General features: G+C 45.3%; 1 protein-coding gene across 1 annotated transcript; it reads left to right on the top strand.

Moving 5' to 3' along the window:
- The first annotated feature begins 5,321 nt into the window (after positions 1-5,321).
- On the top strand, positions 5,322-7,093 carry LOC100978366 (putative cytosolic acyl coenzyme A thioester hydrolase-like). The gene is given in 2 exon segments (XM_014344631.4): positions 5,322-5,421; positions 5,424-7,093. Coding segments are annotated over 2 exon segments (969 nt in total). The 5' UTR covers positions 5,322-5,336; the 3' UTR covers positions 6,308-7,093.
- The last annotated feature ends 13,916 nt before the right edge of the window (positions 7,094-21,009 follow it).

The following is a 21,009-nucleotide window of genomic DNA, read 5'->3' as shown; positions in this document are numbered from 1 at the left end:
TATTGCTCACTGTGTGTATGGTATGCTGCCATTAGTGTAAAAAAAATGGAGAGGAGGAAAAGATAGATAAATATAGATAGGTAGGTAGGTAGATAGATATGATGATGAATGGGATGGATGGATGGATGGATGGATGGATGGATGGATGGATGGATGGATTTTATCACATATACATAGAATATCTCAAGAAGAAGATAGAACAAACTGCTCCATTAATTGCTTTTGAGAAAGCAAATGGTGGCTAGAGGAAAGAGGATGAAGAGACTTTTCACTGAACCAATTTTATATATTTATTTATTTTTCATGACAGGATGTTGCTCTATTGCCCAAACTAGAGTGCAGTGGCACGATGTCAGCTCATTACAGCCTAACTTCTAGGGCTCAAGCTATCCTCCTGCCTCAGCCTCCCAAGTAGCCAGGACTACAAACACAAACCACCATGCCAGGCTAATGTACCAATTTTTTTTTTTTTTTTTTTTTTTTGAGACAGTATCACTGTGTCGCTCAGGCTGGAGAGCAGTGGTGCAATCTCGGCTCACTGCAACCTCCACCTCCTGGGTTCAAGGGATTTTCCTGTCTCAGCCTCCCGAGTAGCTGGGATTACAGATGTGCACCACCACGCCCAGCTAATTTTTGTATTTTTAGTGGAGACAGGGTTTCGATATGTTGGCCAGGCTAGTCTCGAACTCCTGACCTCAGGTGACCCACCTGCCTCGGCCTCCCAAATTGCTGGGATTACAGGCGTGATCCACTGCACCTGCCCTTTTTTTTTTTTTTTTTTTTTTTTTGAGACGGAGTCTCGCTGCGTCACCCAGGCTGGAGTGCAGTGGCACAATCTCAGCTCACTGCAACCTCCGCCTCTCGGGTTCAAGTGATTCTCCTGCCTCAGCCTCCTGAGTAGTTAGGATTACAGGCCCACGCCACTACACCAAGCTGATTTTTTTTTTTTTTAACAGAGTCACGCTCTGTCACCCAGGCTGGAGTGCAATGGCACGTCTCGGCTCACTGCAACCTCTACCTCCTAGGTTCAAGCGATTCTCCCTGCCTCAGCCTCCAGAGTAGCTGGGATTACAGGTGCCTGCCACCATGCCAGGCTAATTTTTGTTTTGCTTTGTTTTGTTTTGTTTTTTGAGACGGAGTTTTGCTCTTGTTGCCCAGGCTGGAGTGCAATGGCACGATCTTGCCTCACTGCAACCTCCACCTCCCATGCTCAAGCGATTCTCCTGCCTCCCAAGTAGCTGGGATTACAGACATGCGCCACCACGCCTGACTAATTTTGTATTTTTAGTAGAGACAGGGTTTCTCCATGTTGGCCAGGCTGGTCTCGAACTCCTGACCTCAGGTGATCCGCCCACCTCAGCCTCCCAAAGTGCTGGGATTACAGTCATGAGCCACTGCGCCCGGCCCTAATTTTTGTATTTTTAGTATAGAACAGGGTTTCACCATGTTGCCCAGGCTGGTCTTAAACTCCTGACCTCAAGTGATCTGCCCACCTTGGCCTCCCAAAGTGCTGAGATTATAGGCGTGAGCCACCACGCCAAGCCCCAATTTTTTTTTTTTTTTTTAATTTGTCACAGAGTCTCACTTTGTTGCCCAGGCTGGAGTGCAGTAGTGCAATCTAATCTCACTGCAACCTCCACCTCCCAGGTTCAACCCCTCCTGGGTTCAAGTGATTCTCCTGCCTCAGCCTCCTGAGTAGCTCGAATTACAGGCACGCACCACCACACCCAGCTAATTTTGGTATTTTTAGTAGAGATGAGGTCTCACCATATTGACCAGGTTGGTCTCGAACTCATGACCTCAAGTGATCAGCCTGCCACGGCCCTCCCACAAGTGCTGGGATTACAAGCATGAGCCACTGTGCCTGGTCTTAAAAAAAAAAAGAAAAGAAAGAAGAAAATTTTAATTAGCTGGGCACGGTGGTGTGTGCCTGTAGTTCCAGCTGCTTTGGAGGCTGAGGTGAGAGGATGGCTTGAGCATCCAGCCTGGGCAACAGAGCAAGACCCCATCTCTTAAAAAAAAAATCTATTTGCTGTGTAAAAATAAATAGCATTTAAGTAAAAATATAAAAGATTTGTGATTCTCAGTTTCTTTGTGCTGCTGAGCTTGTATAGGATTAACTCAGGAGTTGGAGGTAGCTATATTCTACGTCAGGCCAGGGTAGCAGAGGAAGCTGCTCAAGAGAGAAGAAACAAGCAGAGAAGAGATATTGGAGAGATGGAGAGAAGATAATGTCTGGGCTCTCAACAACTTGTTTTTGGTCTTTCCTGGGGCCAGCTACATCTCTCTCCTTGGTTTCTTCGAAACATCCCTATATTCTTATAATAAATCTCTCCTTTTTTGGCCTAAGCTAACTTGAGTTGTTTCTTGATAGTTGCGTCCAAAGAAATCTAACTGTCATAGCAGGTTTTCTTTTTTGTTTTTGTTTGTTTGTTTGTGACAGGGTCTCGCTCTGTTACCGGGGCTGGAATGCAGTGGCGTGATCTCGGCTCACTGCAACCTCCCACTCCTAGGTCAAGCGATTTTCTTGCCTCAGCCTCCCAAGTAGTTGGGATTACAGGCATGCACCATCAGGCTCGGCTAATTTTTGTGTTTTTAGTAGAGATGGGTTTTTGACATGTTGGCTAGGCTGGTCTTGAACTCCTGACCTCAACTGATCCGCGTGCCTTGGCCTCCCAAAGTGTTAGGATTACAGGCGTGAGCCACTGCGCCCGACCTCATAGTAATTTTTCTGTAAATGCTTGTTAAAAGGAAATGTAAAGTTCTTTGTAATGAAATTATTTAGGTTCTCAAAATTTGATTGTACTTAAAAAAAAAAAAAAAATCTCCTAAATTGAGGGAGGCCAGCTCCAGAGGTGTCGTTAAAGACATTCACCCTAAGCTAAGGTGGTGTTTGTTCATGGAAAATATGAGCTGGGCCTGGGGCCAAGTAACACATTCCACCCACTAGACTTTCCTCTCAGTCCCTGCCTAAGAAGTTAGACTTTTCAACGTTTGGTGATGACCTGCCTGAAAGATAAATGCTGAATGTTGCTAAATAGAATGGAGTTTGAGGAGTGTGAGACATTTTTGTTTGGTTTGGTCTGGTTTCTGTTTTGAAAGGAAAGGCGTTAGGGCCACGGCAAGAGCACCAATCCCAGGGTAAAGAGTCCTTGTGATAATTATTTTAGTACATTCAAATATGGGTTTCCATTCTAGCTAATTCTGCAAGACTCAAAAAAAAAAAAGAAAAAAGAAAAAGGAAAAAAGATATATGTTTCCGAGTTTTAGGACTACTTAAACCTTTGAGGCTAATACCTTTCTGAAGGCAAAGTCCATTTCTCTGTCAGTGTTTTCAACGCTATAGATAGTACTATCCTCTTACTATTTATTTTATATTATTATTCCCAGTACTGAACAGACGGAAAGTACTTAGGAAAATCCTCAAAGTCCCAGAATGGTATTCATAAGGCAACTCCTAGAGTTCAATAGCCTGCAAATGAAGTTAAATATATTAAATATATTTTATATAAGCATGATATCATAATGCTCCAAAAATATCATACACTCCAAAAAATGACAGAATGGCAGCAAAAAAAGCTGCATATATGTTCATGCTTTTTTTTTTTTTTTTTTTTTTGAGACAGTCTCGCTCTGTCTCCTGGACTGGAGACTGGCATGATCACAGCTTATTGCAGCCTCAAACTCCCTGGGCTCAGGTGATCCTCCCACCTCAGCCTCCTAATAGGTGGGACCACAGGCATGTGCCACCATACTCAGCTAATAATTATATTTTTTGTAGACACAGGGTTTTGCCGTGCTCCCTAGGCTGGTCTCAAACTCCTGAGCTCAAGCAATCTGCCTGCCACAGCCTCCCAAATTGCTGAGATTACAGGTGTGAGCCACTGTGTTCGGCCTGTTCACACATTTTTTATGTAAGATGAATTTAAACTGGATGATAAAATTGTCTCTCATGTGAAATAAGTCAGAATAATTGCATTATAAATACTAAGGTTAAAAAAGCGTAATTTATTTCTATCATTGAAATACCATTGAAAAATTGAATAACATTATTTAAATACCAGGAACCAACCATACCATTCAAGCAATATTTCTTGAAAATTCATTAGGGATATCGTAAAAGTATAAGACATGGCCCCTGTCCTTAAGGAGCTTTGTTATAATTTATGTGAGGTAAGACAGACACAAAGCATCATCATTGTTATTTTTACTAACAGAAGTAGTATGGTGAAGTGGAAAATAATACAGACTTTTAAATCTTAGGTGTAGATCCATATTTTTAGTTCTGCCATCCCATTAATGTATGATCTCTGCAAAGATACTTAACTGCTCCTAGGCTCAATTTCTTTAATTCTACAGTGGGGATAAGGATGCTAATTTTTTTGTTTGTTTTTTGTTTTAGAAAGGGTCTCACTCTTTTGCCCAGGCTGGGGTGCACTGGCACTATCTCGGCTCACTGCAACCTCTGCCTCTGGAACTCGAAGGATCATCCCACCTCAGCCTCCCAGGTAGCAGGGACTACAGGCACATGCCACCATGCCCGGCTAACTTTTGTATTTTTGGTAGAGACGGGGTTTTGCCATGTTGCCCAGGCTGGTCTCAAACTCCTGAGCTCAAGTGATCCACCTGCCTCGGCCTCCCAAAATACTGGGATTACAGGTGTGAGCCACCGCACCCAGCCAGGATGCTAAATTTAAAGGACTGGTTTTTAGCCAGGCATGGTGTCAAGAGCCTGTAATCCCAGCTACTCGGGAAACTGAGAAAGGATAATTGCTTGAACTTGGGAGGTGGAAGTTGCAGTGAGACAAGATCGCGCCACTGTACTCCAGCCTGGGTGACAGAGTGACAGCCTGTCTAAAAAAAAGAAAAAAGAAAAAAAAGAACATGTTTTGTTTTGTTTAGTTTTCTTTAGAGATGGGGATCTCACTATGTTGCCCAGGCTGGTCTATGAACTCCTGGGCCCAAGCAATCCTCCCTCATCAGCCTTCCAAAATGCTGGGATTACAGGCCTGAGACACTGTGCCCGGCCAGGACAGTTGCAAGAATTAAATTGCAATATGGATGCAAATACCTAAGTAAATGCTCGATATGTGTCAGGTGTTCGAAAAATATTAGTTTATTCTCCATCTGAATTGAAGGGATTGAATATTTTCTAACTCGTTTCTACTTATTGATAAATAATAGTTTTATTATTGGTGAATTTTAAAATTGAAGTTAACTAAAACTGCAATCATTTTAACAACCAAAACTTTAATTTTCTCAACACTAAAACTCAATTCCGCGCCAGGCCTGCCAGACACCTGCGCCCTCCTGCAGCCACCGCCACAGCTGCCAGCATGTCTGGCCCAGACATCAAGACGCCGACCGCCATCCAGATCTGCCGGATTATGCGGCCAGATGACGCCAATGTGGCCCGCAATGTCTAGGCGGGACCATCCTGAAGATGATCAAAGAGGCGGGCGCCATTATCAGCACCCGGCATTGCAACCCGCAGAACGGGGATCGCTGTGTGGCCGCTCTGGCTCGGGTCGAGTGCACCGACTTCCTGTGGCCCATGTGCATCGGTGAGGTGGCCCACGTCAGCGCGGAGATCACCTACACCTCCAAGCACTCTGTGGAGGTGCAGGTCAACATGATGTCCGAAAACATCCTCACAGGTGCCAAAAAGCTGACCAATAAGGCCACCCTCTGGTATGCGCCCCTGTCGCTGACGAACGTGGACAAGGTCCTCGAAGAGCCTCCTGTTGTGTATTTCCGGCAGGAGCAGGAGGAGGAGGGCCAGAAGCGGTACAAAACCCAGAAGCTGGAGCGCATGGAGACCAACTGGAGGAACGGGGACATCGTCCAGCCAGTCCTCAACCCAGAGCCGAACACTGTCAGCTACAGCCAGTCCAGCTTGATCCACCTGGTGGGGCCTTCAGACTGTACCCTGCACAGCTTCATGCATGAAGGCGTGACCATGAAGGTCATGGACGAGGTCGCCGGGATCTTGGCTGCACGCCACTGCAAGACCAGCCTCAACACAGCCTCCATGGAGGCCATTAATTTTGACAACAAGATCAGAAAAGGCTGCATCAAGACCATCTCCGGACGCATGACCTTCACGAGCAATAAGTCCGTAGAGATCGAGGTCTTGGTGGATGCCGACTGTGTTGTGGACAGCTCTCAGAAGCGCTACCGGGCCGCCGGTGTCTTCACCTAAGTGTCGCTGAGCCAGGAAGGCAGGTCGCTGCCCATGCCCCAGCTCGTGCCGGAGACCCAGGACGAGAAGGGCTTTGAGGCCTGGCTCGGTGGCTCACGCCTATAATCCCAGCACTTTAGGATGCTGAGGCAGGCGGATCACTTGACGTCAGGAGTTCAAGACCAGCCTAGCCAACATGGCAAAACCCCATCTCTACTAAAAATACAAAACTTAACTGGGCGTGGTGGCGGGCGCCTGTAATCCCAGCTACTCAGGAGGCTGAGGCAGGACAATCTCTTGAACCTGGGAGGCAGAGGTTGCAGTGAGCCAAGATCATGCCACTGCTCTCCAGCCTGGGCAACAAGAGCAAAACTCCGTCTCAAAAAAAAAAAAAAAAAAAAAGAAACTAGAACTCAAATATCCAGGATTTTTAATCAGGTAACTAATGTAGATAAGGGGGAAAAAACTAAGAATATACTGATTTATGCCAGGCGCGGTGGCTCACGCCTGTAATCCCAGCTCTCAGGGAAGCAGAGGTGGGAGGATAGCTTGAACCCAGGAGTTCGAGACCTGACTGGGCGATATAGTGAGACCCCGTTCTCCACAAAAAGGAAGAAAAAAAAAGACAAAAAAAAAAAAATAAGCGTAAGAATATACTGATTTACCTGGAAAAATGTTATTTGTAATCCCAACTTGCTCTCTGAATGTAATAATATCACGTAACATCAGTGACTTTTGTTTTGTTTTGTTTTTTGAGGCAGACTTTCGGTCTTGTTGCCCAGGCTGGAGTGCAGTGGCGCGATCTCAACTCACTGCAACCTCCGCCTCTCAGGTTCAAGCAATTCTCCTGCCTCAGGCTCCCGAGTAGCTGGGATTACAGGCTTCTACCACCATGCCTGACTAATTTTTTGTATTTTTAGTAGAGATGGGGTTTCATCACGTTGGTCAGGGTGGTCTCAAACTCCTGACCTCAGGTATTCCACCTGCCTCAGTCTGCCAAAGTGCTGGGATTACAGGCGTGAGCCATCACACCTGGCCAGCGACTTTTTAATATATAAAACCATGCCTTGGGCTGGGCTCGGTGGCTCACCCTGTAATCCCAGCACTTTGGGAGGCTGAGGCAGCTGGATCACCTGAGGTCAGGAGTTCGAGACCAGTCTGACCAACATGGTGAAAACCCCGTCTCTACTACAAATACAAAAATTAGCCATGCATGGTGGTGTGCGCCTGTAGTCTCAGCTACTCAAGAGACTGAGGCAGGAGAATCCCTTGAACCCGGGAGGCAGAGGTTGCAGTGAGCCGAGATTGAGCCACTGCACTCCAGCCTCAGCGACAGAGCAAGACTCTGTCTCAAAACAACAACAACAACAAAAACTTGTTCCAAATCAGAAATCAATCATAATTTATAGCATAATGTCATTGGGTTTTCTCATTTTTCTTTTGGCTAAGTACAAAATATAGGAGGATTTGGGCCGGGCGCAGTGGCTCACACCTGTAATCCCAGCACTTTGGGAGTCCGAGGCGGGCAGATCACTTGACGTCAGGAGTTTGGGACCAGCCTGGCCAACACGGTGAAACCCTGTCTCTACTAGAAATACAAAAATTAGCTGGGCATGGTAGAGTGTACATGTAATCTCAGCTATTTAGGAGGCTGAGGCAGGAGAATCGCTTGAACCCGGGAGGCGGAGGTTGCAGTGAGCAGAGATCGCACCATTAGGAGGCTGGAGTGTAGTGCCAATATCTCAGCTCACTCCAGTTTAAGCCTCCTGGGCTCAAGGATTCTCCCACCTCAGCCTTCCGAGTAACTGGGATCAAAGGCGCATAGCACCACACCAAGCCAGTTTTTAAATTTTTTGTAGACAAGGATATGGGGTCTCACTATATTGCCTTGGCTGGTCTCCAACTCCTGGGCTCAAAGGATCCTACAGCAGCAGCCTCCCAAAGTGCTGGGATTACAGGCTTGAGCCACCGCACCCAGCCTCAATTTTTTTCTTCTGATTTTAAAGGAAATTGAAACATTTTCATGGACCCTAGGCACTATGGGTATAATTGACCCTAGGCACTGCCTGCTGTGCCTAATGAAGAAGTTGGCCCTGGACAACACTGAACACACTGGACCAAGTAATGCTTAAATCCCAAAGGAAGTGTGTACTCTTGAGGGAAATGAGAGGAAATGAGGCAGGCATACCTAAGTTGTTCTTCCTGATTTACCAATCAGATGAGTTACTCTCTGCCTTGGATTACAATGGATAAAGGGAAAGCAAGGAGTGCATCACTCCAGCTCAACTCACATGAAAGAAAATCGCGGTAGAGAAAAAGCAACCCTCTCTGAGCAATTCTATTCTTAAGGCTGAAATGATTGCATTCGGTTATCGTAATTAGATAACACTGGTCATTTATGATTACCGGGCTAATTCTTCTTGCTCCAGATTCCTGTTTACCAGAAAATCTGAGGATAACTAGGCTTCCCATGTAGATTATCCTGCAAGGAAAGAATATCTCAAGCAGGCCAGGTGTGGTGTCTCACGCCTGTAATCCCAGCACTTTGGGAGGCCCAGGCGGGTGGTTCACTTGAGACCAGGAGTTCGAGACCAGCCTGGGCAGCATGGCAAAATCTCATCTTTACCAAAAATACAAAACATGAGCTGGGTATGGTGGCTTGCGCCTGTAGACCCAGCTACTCAGGAGGCTGAGGTGGGAGGATGGCTTAAGCCCAGGAGGTAGAGGTTGCAGTGAGCTGAGATCGTATTGCACTCCAGCCTGGGTGACAGAGTGAGACCCTGTCTCAAAAACAAAACAAAAAATCTCAAGCAGCTGATAAATATACAATCTGAGTATATAATCTGCTGTCTGGTTACATTTCTCATTATGAGGTAGCAAATTAACATTCTGGTTTATATATTCTCACAAGAGACTGGTTGGCATGAGAATCCATGGATTCATTTAACTCATTCATATAACTGACTTGACCATGTTATTAAACTGGAAATGTTGAGGTTCAAAATCTAAACCATAAAGGCTTAATCCAAGGTACTATAGTACCTAGCCAGCAAGTTTGTATTAGCTGCAATTCAATTTTCCCATTTTCTAACCACAACACACCCCCTAGTCCTCACACCTTTCTTATAATCCTATGTCCTCAAATTAGCTGAGTGGGGGAATCCGAGGGCACAAAAAAGGAGGAATCATTCCAGCAAAATGTTTCTGATTTTTTCTTTTTTCTTTTTTTTTTTTTTTTGAGATAGAGTCTCGCTCTGTCACCCAGGCTGGAGTACAGTCGCACGATCTCGACTCACTGCAACCTCCGCCTCCTGGGTTCAAGCAATTCTTCTGCCTCAGCCTCCCAAGTAGCTGGGACTACAGGCACGCACCACCATGCCCAGCTAATTTTTGTATTTTTCGTACAGATGAGGTTTCACCATATTGGCCAGGCTGGTCTCGAACTCCTGACCTTGTGATCCGCCCTCCTTGGCCTCCCAAAGTGCTGGGATTACAGGCATGAGCCACCATGCCTGGCCGTCTAATTTTTCCTGTTTTCTTTTCTCTCTCTCTCCTTTTTTTTTTTTTTTCTGGAGACAGGGTCACTGCAGCCTAGACCTCCAGGACTCCAACTCCCTCCAGGATTCTCTCACCTCAGCCTCCCGATTAGTTCATGCCACCATGCCCAGCTAATTTTTTTTTTTTTTAGATGAAGTTTCACTCTTGTTGCCCAGGCTGGAGTGCAATGGCACAAACTCAGCTCACTACAACGTCCACCTCCTGGGTTCAAGTGATGCTCCTGTCTCAGCCTCCCAAGTAGCTGGGATTACAGGTGCCCGCCACCACACCCAGCTTATTTTTGTATTCTTAGTAGAGACAGGGTTTCACCATGTTGGCCAGGCTGGTCTTGAACTCTTGACCTCAGGTGATCCACCGGCCTCAGCCTCCCAAAGTGCTAGGATTACAGGCGTGAGCCACCATGCCCGGCCGTGAATTATTATTTTCTTCCAGGTCTATCGAATGTCAAGGAATTTTTAATGCATGACTGTTCTCCATGGCTCATAATTAAAGAAGGGTTAGTCATTAGCAGCTGGTGCTGTGTAAAACAAGTCATATCCTTTATGACAAATTATCTCTTGGAAATTTTCATTTAGTCTTAACCACCTCCATGGCCAGACAAGATGTCATCTTGGATCAAGATACGGAAGAACTGGTGACACAACAAAGTTTGTAATGGAGCATGTCAATAGTTATACTCTTTCATCAAACATGTGTTCAGAGCCAGTGAAGTGCTGGTCAGCCTAACAGAATTGGAGGCAGGAAAGTATGATTTAGCTGTGTGCCCAGAAAGAAAATGAAACAGATTTGGCTGAATACTTATTAATCTCTGCCTCAACAACTGGGATTATATTCCCATTTCATAGGAAATGGAGGCACTGAGAGAATGAGTAACATGCCTAAGGCCACATAGGTAGAAATAATGATATAATCATAATGTAGTTGTGTTTCAAACTCAGTCCTGTTCAGTTCAATAAACATTTGTCCAGTCCTCATTCTATGATATGTCCTGTGAATTGGCATTGAGAATGCAGCCATGAACCCCATTGAAGAACTTTATCAGCTTCCAGCCACCAAGACAGAAAACCCATCTACAGGACAACTCATGCCTTCTGCCAGCCTTCTTGGTACCATGGGAGAGGTATAGCTCCTCCTAACTAAGGCTACTCTTTCCCCTGTGTTTTATTTATTTATTTTTATTTTATTTTATTTTATTTTATTTTATTTTATTTTACTGAGACAGGGTCTTGCTTTGTCTCCCAGGCTGGAGTGCAGTGATGTGATCTCGGCTCACTGCAACCTCCGCCTCCCGGGTTCAAGTGATTCTCGTGCTTCAGCCTCCCGAGTAGCTGGGATTACAGGCACACAGCACCATGCTCAGCTAATTTTTGTGGTTTTAGTAGAGATAGGGTTTCACCACGTTGGCCAGGCTGGTCTCAAACTCCTGATCTCAAGTGATCTGCCCACCTCAGCCTCCCAAAGTGCTGGGATTACAGGTGTGAGCCACCTCACCCAGCCTCCCCTGTGTTTTAGATCCCACCCTCATACCCTTTATTCTCCTTGAAAAAAAAAAACAAAAAACTTTTTATTTTGAAATAATTTTACACTTACAAAAAAGTTACAAAAATAGTACAGAATTCACATATACCCTTCACCCAGCTTCCTCTAATGTTAAAAACATGCACAGGCATAGTACAATGATCAAAACTATGAAGTTAACATTACTAAATCACTAATCACTATAAACTATATACCTTATTTGGATTTTGCCAGTTTTCCCCCTAATGTCCTTTTTTTTTTTTTTTTTGAGATGGAGTCTCGCTCTGTCGCCCAGGCTGGAGTGCAGTGGCGTGATCTCGGCTCACTGCAAGCTCCGCCTCCCAGTTCACGCCATTCTCCTACCTCAGCCTCCCAAGTAGCTGGGACTACAGGCACCCACCATCACGCGTGGCTAATTTTTTGTATTTTTAGTACAGACAGGGTTTCGCCATGTTAGTCAGGATGGTCTGGATCTCCTGACCTCGTGATCTGCTCGCCTTGGCCTCCCAAAGTTCTGGGATTACAGGGGTGAGCCACTGCACCCTGCCCTTTTTCTATCTATTTATTTATTTATTTATTTAGAGACAGGGTGGGTATTGCTCTGTTGCCCAGGCTGGAGGGCAGTGGCATGATCTTGGCTTACTGCAGCCTCCACCTCCCAGGTTCAAGTGATTCTCTTGCCTTAGCCTCCTGAGTAGTGGGATTACAGGCCTGCACCACCATGCCTGGCTAACTTTTCGTATTTTTAGTAGAGATGAGTTTTCACTATGTTGGTAATGTCCTTTTCCTGTTCCATGATCCAATCCAGAATCCCATATTGCATTTAGTTGTTGTGTTTCCTTAGTCTTCTCCAATCTATGACAATTCCTCAGTCTTTCCTTGTCTTTCATAACTTTGACACTTTTTTTTGGTAAGACAGAGTCTCGCTCTGTCACCCAGGCTATAGTGCAGTATGTGAACTCGGCTCACTGCAACCTCCATTTCCCCAGGTCAAGCAATCCTTCCACCTCATCCTCCCAAATAACTGAGAGATGAGCATGGACCACCACACTCAGCTAGTTCTTAAATTTTTTGTAGAGACAAAGTCTCACTATGACGTACGATGCCCAGGCTGTTCTCAAACTCCTAAACTCTAGCGATCTTCCAGCCTCACCTCCCAAAGCTCTGAGATTGCAGACGTAAGCCCCCACACCAGCCAACTTTGACACTTGGATGAGTATTAGTAGTCATCTTGCAAAATATCTCTTAATTTGGTTTATCTGGCATTTTTTTCATAATTAGATTGAAGTCATGGATTTTTGACAAAAGTGACACAAAAGTTATAACTTTTGTCATGTTCTCTCAATGCATTATATCAGAGGATACATGATGCCAATACATCTTATTACTGATATTAATCTTGATCACTTAGTTAAGCTGGTGTCTACCAGGAATAAAATTACTGTTTTTTCCTTTGTATATTGATAAGTATCTTAGAGGAGTTACTTTGAGGATATGCAAATGTCCCGTTTCTCCTCAAACCACTGATTTTTTTTTTTTTTCTTTAGAGACAGGGTCTCTCTCTATCACCTAGGCTGGAGTACAGTGGCACAATCATAGCTCACTGCAGAGTCAAATGCCTGAGCTCAGGGAATCCCTCCACCTCAGCCTCCCAAGTAGCTGGGACTAAGGTGCACTCCACTACACTCAGCTAATTTTTAAAATTTTTTTTGTAGAGACAGGGTCTCTCTGGGTTGCCAAGGGTGGACTTGAACTCCTGGCCTCAAGTGATCCTACCGTCTCAGCTTCCCAAAGTCCTGGGATTACAGGCCTGAGCCACTGCACCTGGACTCGACCACTGATTTTACCATTCATCAGTGGGTCTTGCCTGCAACAATTACTGTTGTGTTTATATATCGGAGATTGTATATTTCCCACATTCATTCTACATTTATTAATTGGAAGTTTTCTGTAAAAAATAATTGTTCCTGCCGGGCACGGTGGCTCATGCCTGTAATCCCAGCACTTCGGGAGGCCGAGGCGGGTGGATCACGAGGTCAGGAGATTGAGACCATCCTGGCTAACACAGTGAAATCCCGTCTCTACTAAATATACAAAAAATTAGCCGGGTGTAGTGGCGGGCGCCTATATTCCCAGCTACTCGGGAGGCTGAGGCAGGAGAATGGTGTGAACCCAGGGGGCGGAGTTTGCAGTGAGCCGAGATTGCGCCACTGCACTCCAGACTGGGCAACAGAGCAAGACTCCGTCTCAAAACAAAACAAACAAACAAACAAACAAAAACTGAAAGAAAAAAATTAATAAAAAAATAATTGTTCCTGCTCACTCATTTATTCATTTAATTATATTTATGTCAGCATGGACTCCTGGATAGTTATTTTATTCCATGGGTTATAATCCAATACTGTCATTATTTATATTGTTTCTCAAATATTTCCAGGTTTGGTCATTGGGAGCTCCTTCAGGTTAGTTTGAGTCCTTTTGACATGCCCCTTCCTTTTTTATTTTTATTTATTTATTTAATTTATTTTGTTGAGAGAAGGTCTAGCTCTGTCACTCAGGCTGGAGTGCAGTGGTGCAATCATAGCTCACTGCAGCCTTAACCTCCCAGGTTCAAGCAATCATCTCACCTCAGCCTCTGAGTAGTTGGGACTATAGGCACCTGCCACCACTCCCAGTTAATTTTTTAATTTTTGTAGAGACAGAGTCTCCCCACATTGCCCAGGTTGGTCTCAAACTCCTGCACGCAAGCAATCCACCTGACTCAGCTTCCTAAAGTGCTAGCATTACAGGCGTGAGCCACCATGCCCAGCCTCCACTTCTTTTTTAAAGCAGTTCTTTATTTTCTGGTACTACAAGATGTTCCAGGCTCATCCTCCCCCAACCCTGGAAACAAGCACTTCTCCAAAGAGCTCAGAGGAGGTTCTTTTCATCAAAGAATACTATTGAGGGACCAAGATCTGAGCACTAGTTGTACTCATTGCTACTGGGGTATCACTGCTCCTAGGCCCTCTTTTTTATTTTATTTTACTTTGTTGAGACAGGGTCTCACTCTGTCACCCAGGCTGGAGTACAGTGGCATGATCACAGCTCATTGCAGCCTTGACCTCCCAGACTCAAGCAATCCTCCTACCTCAACCTCTCAAGTAGCTGGGACTGCAAATGCGCACCACCACCCCTGGCTAATTTTTGTCTTTTTTTTTTTTTTTTTTTTTTGTAGAGACAGGGTTTGCCATGTTGACCAGGCTGGCCTTGAACTCCTGGGCTCAAGCAATCCTCCCACTTGAGCCTCCCAAAGTGCTGGGATTACAGGCGTGAGCCACTGAGCCCAGCCCCCAGGCCCTCTTGTGAATAGAGCTAAGAATTTGTATGTATGTGTGTTTGTTTTTGTTTTTTTGTTTGTTTTTGAGACAGAGTTTCCCTCTTGCTGCCCAGGCTAGAGTGCAATGGCGCCATCTCAGCATGCTGCAACCTCCGCCTCCCAGGTTCAAGCTATTCTCCTGCCTCAGCCTCCCAAGTACCTGGGGTTACAGGCACCCACCACCACACCCGGCTAATTTTTTGTATTTTTAGTAGAGACAGGGTTGCACCACGTTGGCCAGGCTGGTCTCCATGTTTTTCGTTTTTTTTTTGAGACAGAGTCTCCTTCTATCACCCAGGCTGAAGTACAGTGGTGCCATCTCGGCTTACTGTAGCATCCGCCGCCTGGGTTCAAGCAAATCTCCTACCTCAGCCTCCCAAGTGACTGGGACTACAGGCATGCACCACTACACCCGGCTAATTTTTGTATTTTTAGTACACCATGTTGGTCAGGCTGGTCTCCAACTCCCAATCTCAGGTGATCCGCCTGCCTCGGCCTCCCAAAGTGCTGGGATTACAGGCATGAGCCACCACGCCCAGCCAGAAGTTGTATGTATGTTAATGCACAAATACACACATATTCATAATTGTTTCTATGTGTATAAAATATATATTATCAAAAACCACAAGTTCATTCTGTCACCATTTATTTCAATCCAACACAAAGTTTATCCTTTTCTAATATTCACTCTTGAACTCATTGCACCCTGACTTCCATCTTTACTACTCCCCTGAAACTCCTCTTACTAAGATCACTACCAATCTCCATGTCACTATAATCAGCAAACAATTTTTTGCTTGACCTCTCAAAAAAATATTTCACACTCTTGAGCTCTCTCTTTGTATTAGTCAGTGTTTTCCAGAGAAATGGAACCAACAGGATGGAGGGAGAGAGATGAGAGGGCATTTATTAGGAGAAATGTTTCACACAGTTATGGAGGCTGAGAAGTCCCACATTAGGCCTTCTGCATGCTAAAGAACCAAGAAAGCTGACAGCGTGACTCAGTCCAAGTTCAAAAGTCATAACCAGGAGAGCTAAACCAATCCAAGGCCAAAGGCTTGAGAACCTAGGAAGGCCTCTTGTAGGAGTCCAAAGGCCAGAGAACCTGGAGTTGTGATGTCCAAGGGCAGGATAAGATGGGTGCCTGGCTCCAGCAAAAAGAAAGAGTGCAGCAGTTTGCCTTCCCTCTGCCTTTTTGTTATATCCGGGCCCTCAGCTGATTGGATGGTGCCTGCCCACATCAGATGAAGGTGAGTCCACTGATTCAAATGCCAATCTTGGCAGGGCTTGGTGGCTCAAACCTGTAATCCCAGCACTTTGGGAGGCTGAGGTGGGAGCATCACTTGAGCCCAGGAGTATGAGACCAGCCTGGGCAACATAGTGAGCCCTCCCATGTCTATTTTGTATTAAAATTTACTCCTTTTGGCCGCGTGTGGTGGCTCACGCCTGTAATCCCAGCACTTTGGGAGGCCAAAGCGGGCAGATCATGAGGTCAGGAGTTCCAGACCAGCCTGGCCAACATGGTGAAATCCCATCTCTATTAAAATACAAAAATTAGCCTGGCCTGGTGGCACATGTCTGTAATCCCAGCTACTCAGGAGGCTGAGACAGGAGAATTGCTTGAACCTGGGAGGCGGAGGTTGGGGTGAGCCGAGATTGTGCCACTGACACTCCAGCCTGGGCGACAGAGCGAGACTGTGTCTCAAAAAAAAAAAGTATATATACACACATGTGTATATACACGTGTATATACACACACATGTGTATATACACGTGTATATACACACACATGTGTATATACACGTGTATATATACATTTGTGTATACACATGTGTATATATACACGTGTATATACACATGTGTATACACGTGTATATATGCATATGTGTATACACATGTGTATATATACACGTGTATACACACATATGTATATATATACACGTGTATACACATTTGTATATATACACGTGTATATATACACATATGTATATATACACGTGTATGTACATTTGTGTGTATATACACGTGTATGTACATTTGTGTGTATATACACGTGTATGTACATTTGTGTATATACACGTGTATGTACATTTGTATATACGTATATATACATTTGTGTATATACGTATATATACATTTGTGTATATACGTATATATACATTTGTGTATATACGTATATATACATATGTGTATATATACACACACATACATATACACATATATATGTGACTAATACAATATGCTATTCATCTGTGAGTCAAACATTGCAAAATGTTTACCTAATTAACCCTCAATTATCCTTATCAGTTTCAAAATCACTTTTTTCCAAGCTCCTTCTCTACAAAATATGCAAAATTTACCTGGGAGTGGTGTACACATCTGTAGTCTCAGCTACTCTGCAGGCTCAGGTGGGAGGATCACTTGAGCCTGGGAGGTCTAGGCTGCACTGAGCCATGATCATGCCACTGCACTGCAGCCTGAGCAACAGAGCAAGACCTTGTCTCAAAAAAAAAAATTTTAAGATAACATAATCACATGATTTTCTCCCCTGTACCCCAATGCCATCACATGCCATAAGTCCTGCAGGGTATCTAATGGACTTTCAACAAAGGGAAGAGAAAAGGTTTGGTAAGCAGAATTCTAAGATGGGACAGAGATTCCTGTTCTCTGTATCATTCCCTTAATTAGATAGATCACTGATCCATAGTTGACTTTGAGTTAATCAAATAGTAGATTTTTTTGGTTGGCCTGCCCTAATTCTGTAAGCCCTTATTGTTTGTTTGTTTGTTTGTTTGTTTGTGACAGGGTCTGGTTCTGTCACCCAGGCTAGAGTGCAATGGTGCAGTCTCAGCTTACTGCAACCTCCACTTCCTGGGCTCAAGCCATCTTCCCACCTCAGCCTCCTGAGGAGCTGGGACTGTAGCAGGCACCACCACGCCCAGCTAATTTTTGTATTTCTTTTGTAGAGATGGGTTTTTGCCATGATGCCGAGTCTGGCCTTGAACTCCTGGCCTCAGGTGATCCACCCGCCCTGGCATCCCAAAGTGCTAGGATTACAGGTGTGAGCCACCGCGCCTGGCCCTGTAAGCCCTTTAAAAGAATGTAAAGCGGGCCGGGCGCGGTGGCTCATGCCTGTAATCCCAGCACTTTGGGAGGCCGAAGCGGGCGGATCACAAGGTCAGGAGATCAAGACCATCCTGGCTAACATGGTGAAACCCTGTCTCTACTAAAAATACAAAAAAAAAAAAAAAATTAGCCAGGCATGGCGGGCCCTGTAGTCCCAGCTGCTCTGGAGACTGAGGCAGGAGAATGGCGCGAACCCGGGAGACAGAGCTTGCAGTGAGCTGAGATGGCGCCACTGCACTACAGCCTGGGGGACAGAGGGAGACTCCGTCTCAAAAAATAATAATAAATAAATAAATAAATAAAAGAATGCAAAGCAACAGAGAGACACTTTCCTACTGGCCTTGAAGTCGAAGTGAACCGGCATGTTGTGAATGGGCTTATGGAGGTGCTGTGTGCAAGGACCTGAGGCAACTGGAGGAGCTGAGAGCAGTCCTCAGTCAACAGCTAGCAAGAAAATGGGGACCGGGTGCGGTGGCTCACGCCTGTAATCCCAGCACTTTGGGAGGCCGAGGGAGCGGAACATGAGGTCAGGAGAGCGAGACCATCCTGGCTAACATGGTGAAACCGCCTCTCTACTAAAAATACAAAAAATTAGCCAGGCGTGGTGGCGGGTGCCTATAGTCCCAGCTACTAGGGAGGCTGAGGCAGGAGAAGGGCGTGAACACGGGAGACAGAGCTTGCAGTGAGCCGAGATCGCACCACTCTACTCCAGCCTGGGCGATAGAGCAAGATTCCGTCTCAAAAAAAAGAAAATGGGAACGTCAATAATACAACCACAAGGAGCTGAATTCTACCTACAACCCAACAACCACAGTGAGCCTGAAAGAGGCCCTCCAGTCTCAGATGAGATTTATGGCCAACACTTTGATTTTGGCCTAGAGAGACCCTGAGCAGAAGACCTGGCTAACCCAGGCCGGACTCCTGACATGCCAGAACTGGGACATAATAAATATGTGGTTTTGGGTTTTTTGTTTTGTTTTGTTTTGTTTTTGTTTGCTTTTTCTTTTTCTTTTTTGCTTGACAGTCTTAATATGTGTTTTTAAATTTTTACTTAATTTAATTAATTTATTTTTTTATCTTTATTTTTTTTGAGACAGAGTCCACCTCTTCCTCCCTAGTAGCTGGGATCATACCTGGCTAATTTTGTTGTATTTTTGATAGACAGGGTTTTACCATGTTGCCCAGGCTGGTCTCCAATTCCTGGCCACAGGTGATCCTCCCACCTCCGCCTCCCAAAGCGCTGAGATTACAGCCCATGAGCTACCGCGCCTGGCCAGGAAGATAAATTGATTGAAAGCATGACTGTGGGATATGTCTTGAAGGTGAAAGTTTGCATGGCAAGCAGGTTTTATATATATATTTTTTTTTTCTTTTTTTTCTTTTTTCTTTTTTGAGATGGCGTCTCGCTCTGTCGCCTAGGCTGGAGTGCAGTGGCGTGATCTCGGCTCACTGCAACCTCTGCCTCCCGGGTTCAAGCGATTCTCCTGCCTCAGCCTCCCGAGTAGCTGGGACTACAGGCGCCTGCCACCATGCCCAGCTAATTTTTATATTTTTAATAGAGACGGGGTTTCACCATGTTGGCCAGGATGGTCTCAATCTCTTGACCTCGTAATCCGCCCGCCTCGGCCTCCCAAAGTGCTGGGATTACAGGCGTGAGCCACCGTGCCCAGCCTGGCAAGCAGGTTGTATTTACTTAGATGACATATTTCATCCTAAACTCTGTTTCTGACCTAAAGGGTCTGAGAAAAAAAAAAAAAAGCAAGTAGATGAAATGTTCATTTGTAGCGGCTTGCAGGGTAGGACATGATTAGCTGAAGAAAGTGATACATCCAGCCAGGTGCAGTGGCTCACACCTGTAATCCCAGCACTTTGGGAGGCCAAGGCAGGCAGATCACGAGGTAAGGAGTTCAAGACCAGCCTGGCCAACGTGGTGAAACCCCGTCTCTACTAAAAATACAAAAATTAGCTGGGCCTGGGGGCACGTGCCTGTAATCCCAGCTATTCAGGAGGCTGAGACAGGAGAATCACTTGAACCCAGGAGGTGGAGGTTGCAGTGAGCCAAGATCTCACCGTTTCACTCCAACCTGGGCAAAAAGAGTGAAACTCCGTCTCAGAAAAAAAAAAAAAGAAAAAAAAAGTGATACATCCAGGACCAGGATTAGGATGAAGGAGATAAGTCACCTAACTGGGTTGTAAAATGTAAAAGGCGCCAAAGCACTCAGTAATTAAGTGATAAATAATAATAGTAAATAATACAAGTAATAAAATAATTTTTTTTCCAACAGAATTTTGCTCTTGTCGCCCAGGCTGGAGTGCAATGGCACAATCTTGGCTCACTGTAACCTCCGTCTCCTGGGTTCAAGCGATTCTCCTGCCTCAGCCTCCCAAGTATCTGGGATTACAGGCCCATGCCACCACGCCCAACTCATTTCTGTACTTTTTTTTTTTTTTTTTGAGACAGAGTCTCGCTCTGTCGCCCAGGATGGAGTGCAGTGGCACGATCTTGGCTCACTGCAAGCTCTGCCTCCCAGGTTCACACCATTCTCCTGCCTCAGCCTCCCGAGTAGCTGGGACTACAGGTGCCCGCCACCACGCCTGGCTAATTTTTTGTATTTTTAGTAGAAACGGGGTTTCACCATGTTAGCTAAGATGGTCTTGATCTCCTGACCTCGTGATCCGCCCACCTCAGCCTCCCACATTTTTGTACTTTTAATGAAGGCAGGGTTTCACCACGTTGGCCAGGCTGGTCTTCAACTCCTGACCTCAGGTGATCCACTCACCTCGGCCTCCCAAAGTGCTGGGGTTACAGCCATTTGCCACCATGCCCAGCCTTAAAATAGTATTTTAATACTTTTTTTTTTTTTTTTTTTTTTTTGAGACAGAATTTTGCTGTTGTTGCCCAGGCTGGAGTGCAATGGCATGATTTCAGCTCACCGCAACCTCCGCCTCCCAGGTTCAAGCAATTATCCTGCCTCAGCCTCCCAAGTAGCTGGGATTACATGCATGTGCCCCCACACCCGGCTACTTTTTGTATTTTTAGTAGAGATGGGGTTTCTCCATGTTGGTCAGGCTGGTCTCGAACTCCCAACCTCAGGTGATCTGCCCGCCTTGGCCTCCCAAAGTGCTGGGATTACAGGCGTGAGCCACCACGCCTGGCCAGTGCAATATTTTTAAAAGTCAAAATAGGTGCAGCAAAACCCCATAATGAACAAAATATTGAAATGTTAAATAAAAATTAGATCGGTGCTACTAATTTTTTCTTTTGCCT

The sequence above is a fragment of the Pan paniscus genome, chromosome 3 (assembly GCF_029289425.2).
Source record: "Pan paniscus chromosome 3, NHGRI_mPanPan1-v2.0_pri, whole genome shotgun sequence".
In the NCBI taxonomy this organism is placed as follows: domain Eukaryota; kingdom Metazoa; phylum Chordata; class Mammalia; order Primates; family Hominidae; genus Pan; species Pan paniscus.
The sequence above is the reverse complement of the archived record's forward strand: the minus strand, read 5'-3'. Positions and strand labels throughout refer to the sequence as shown.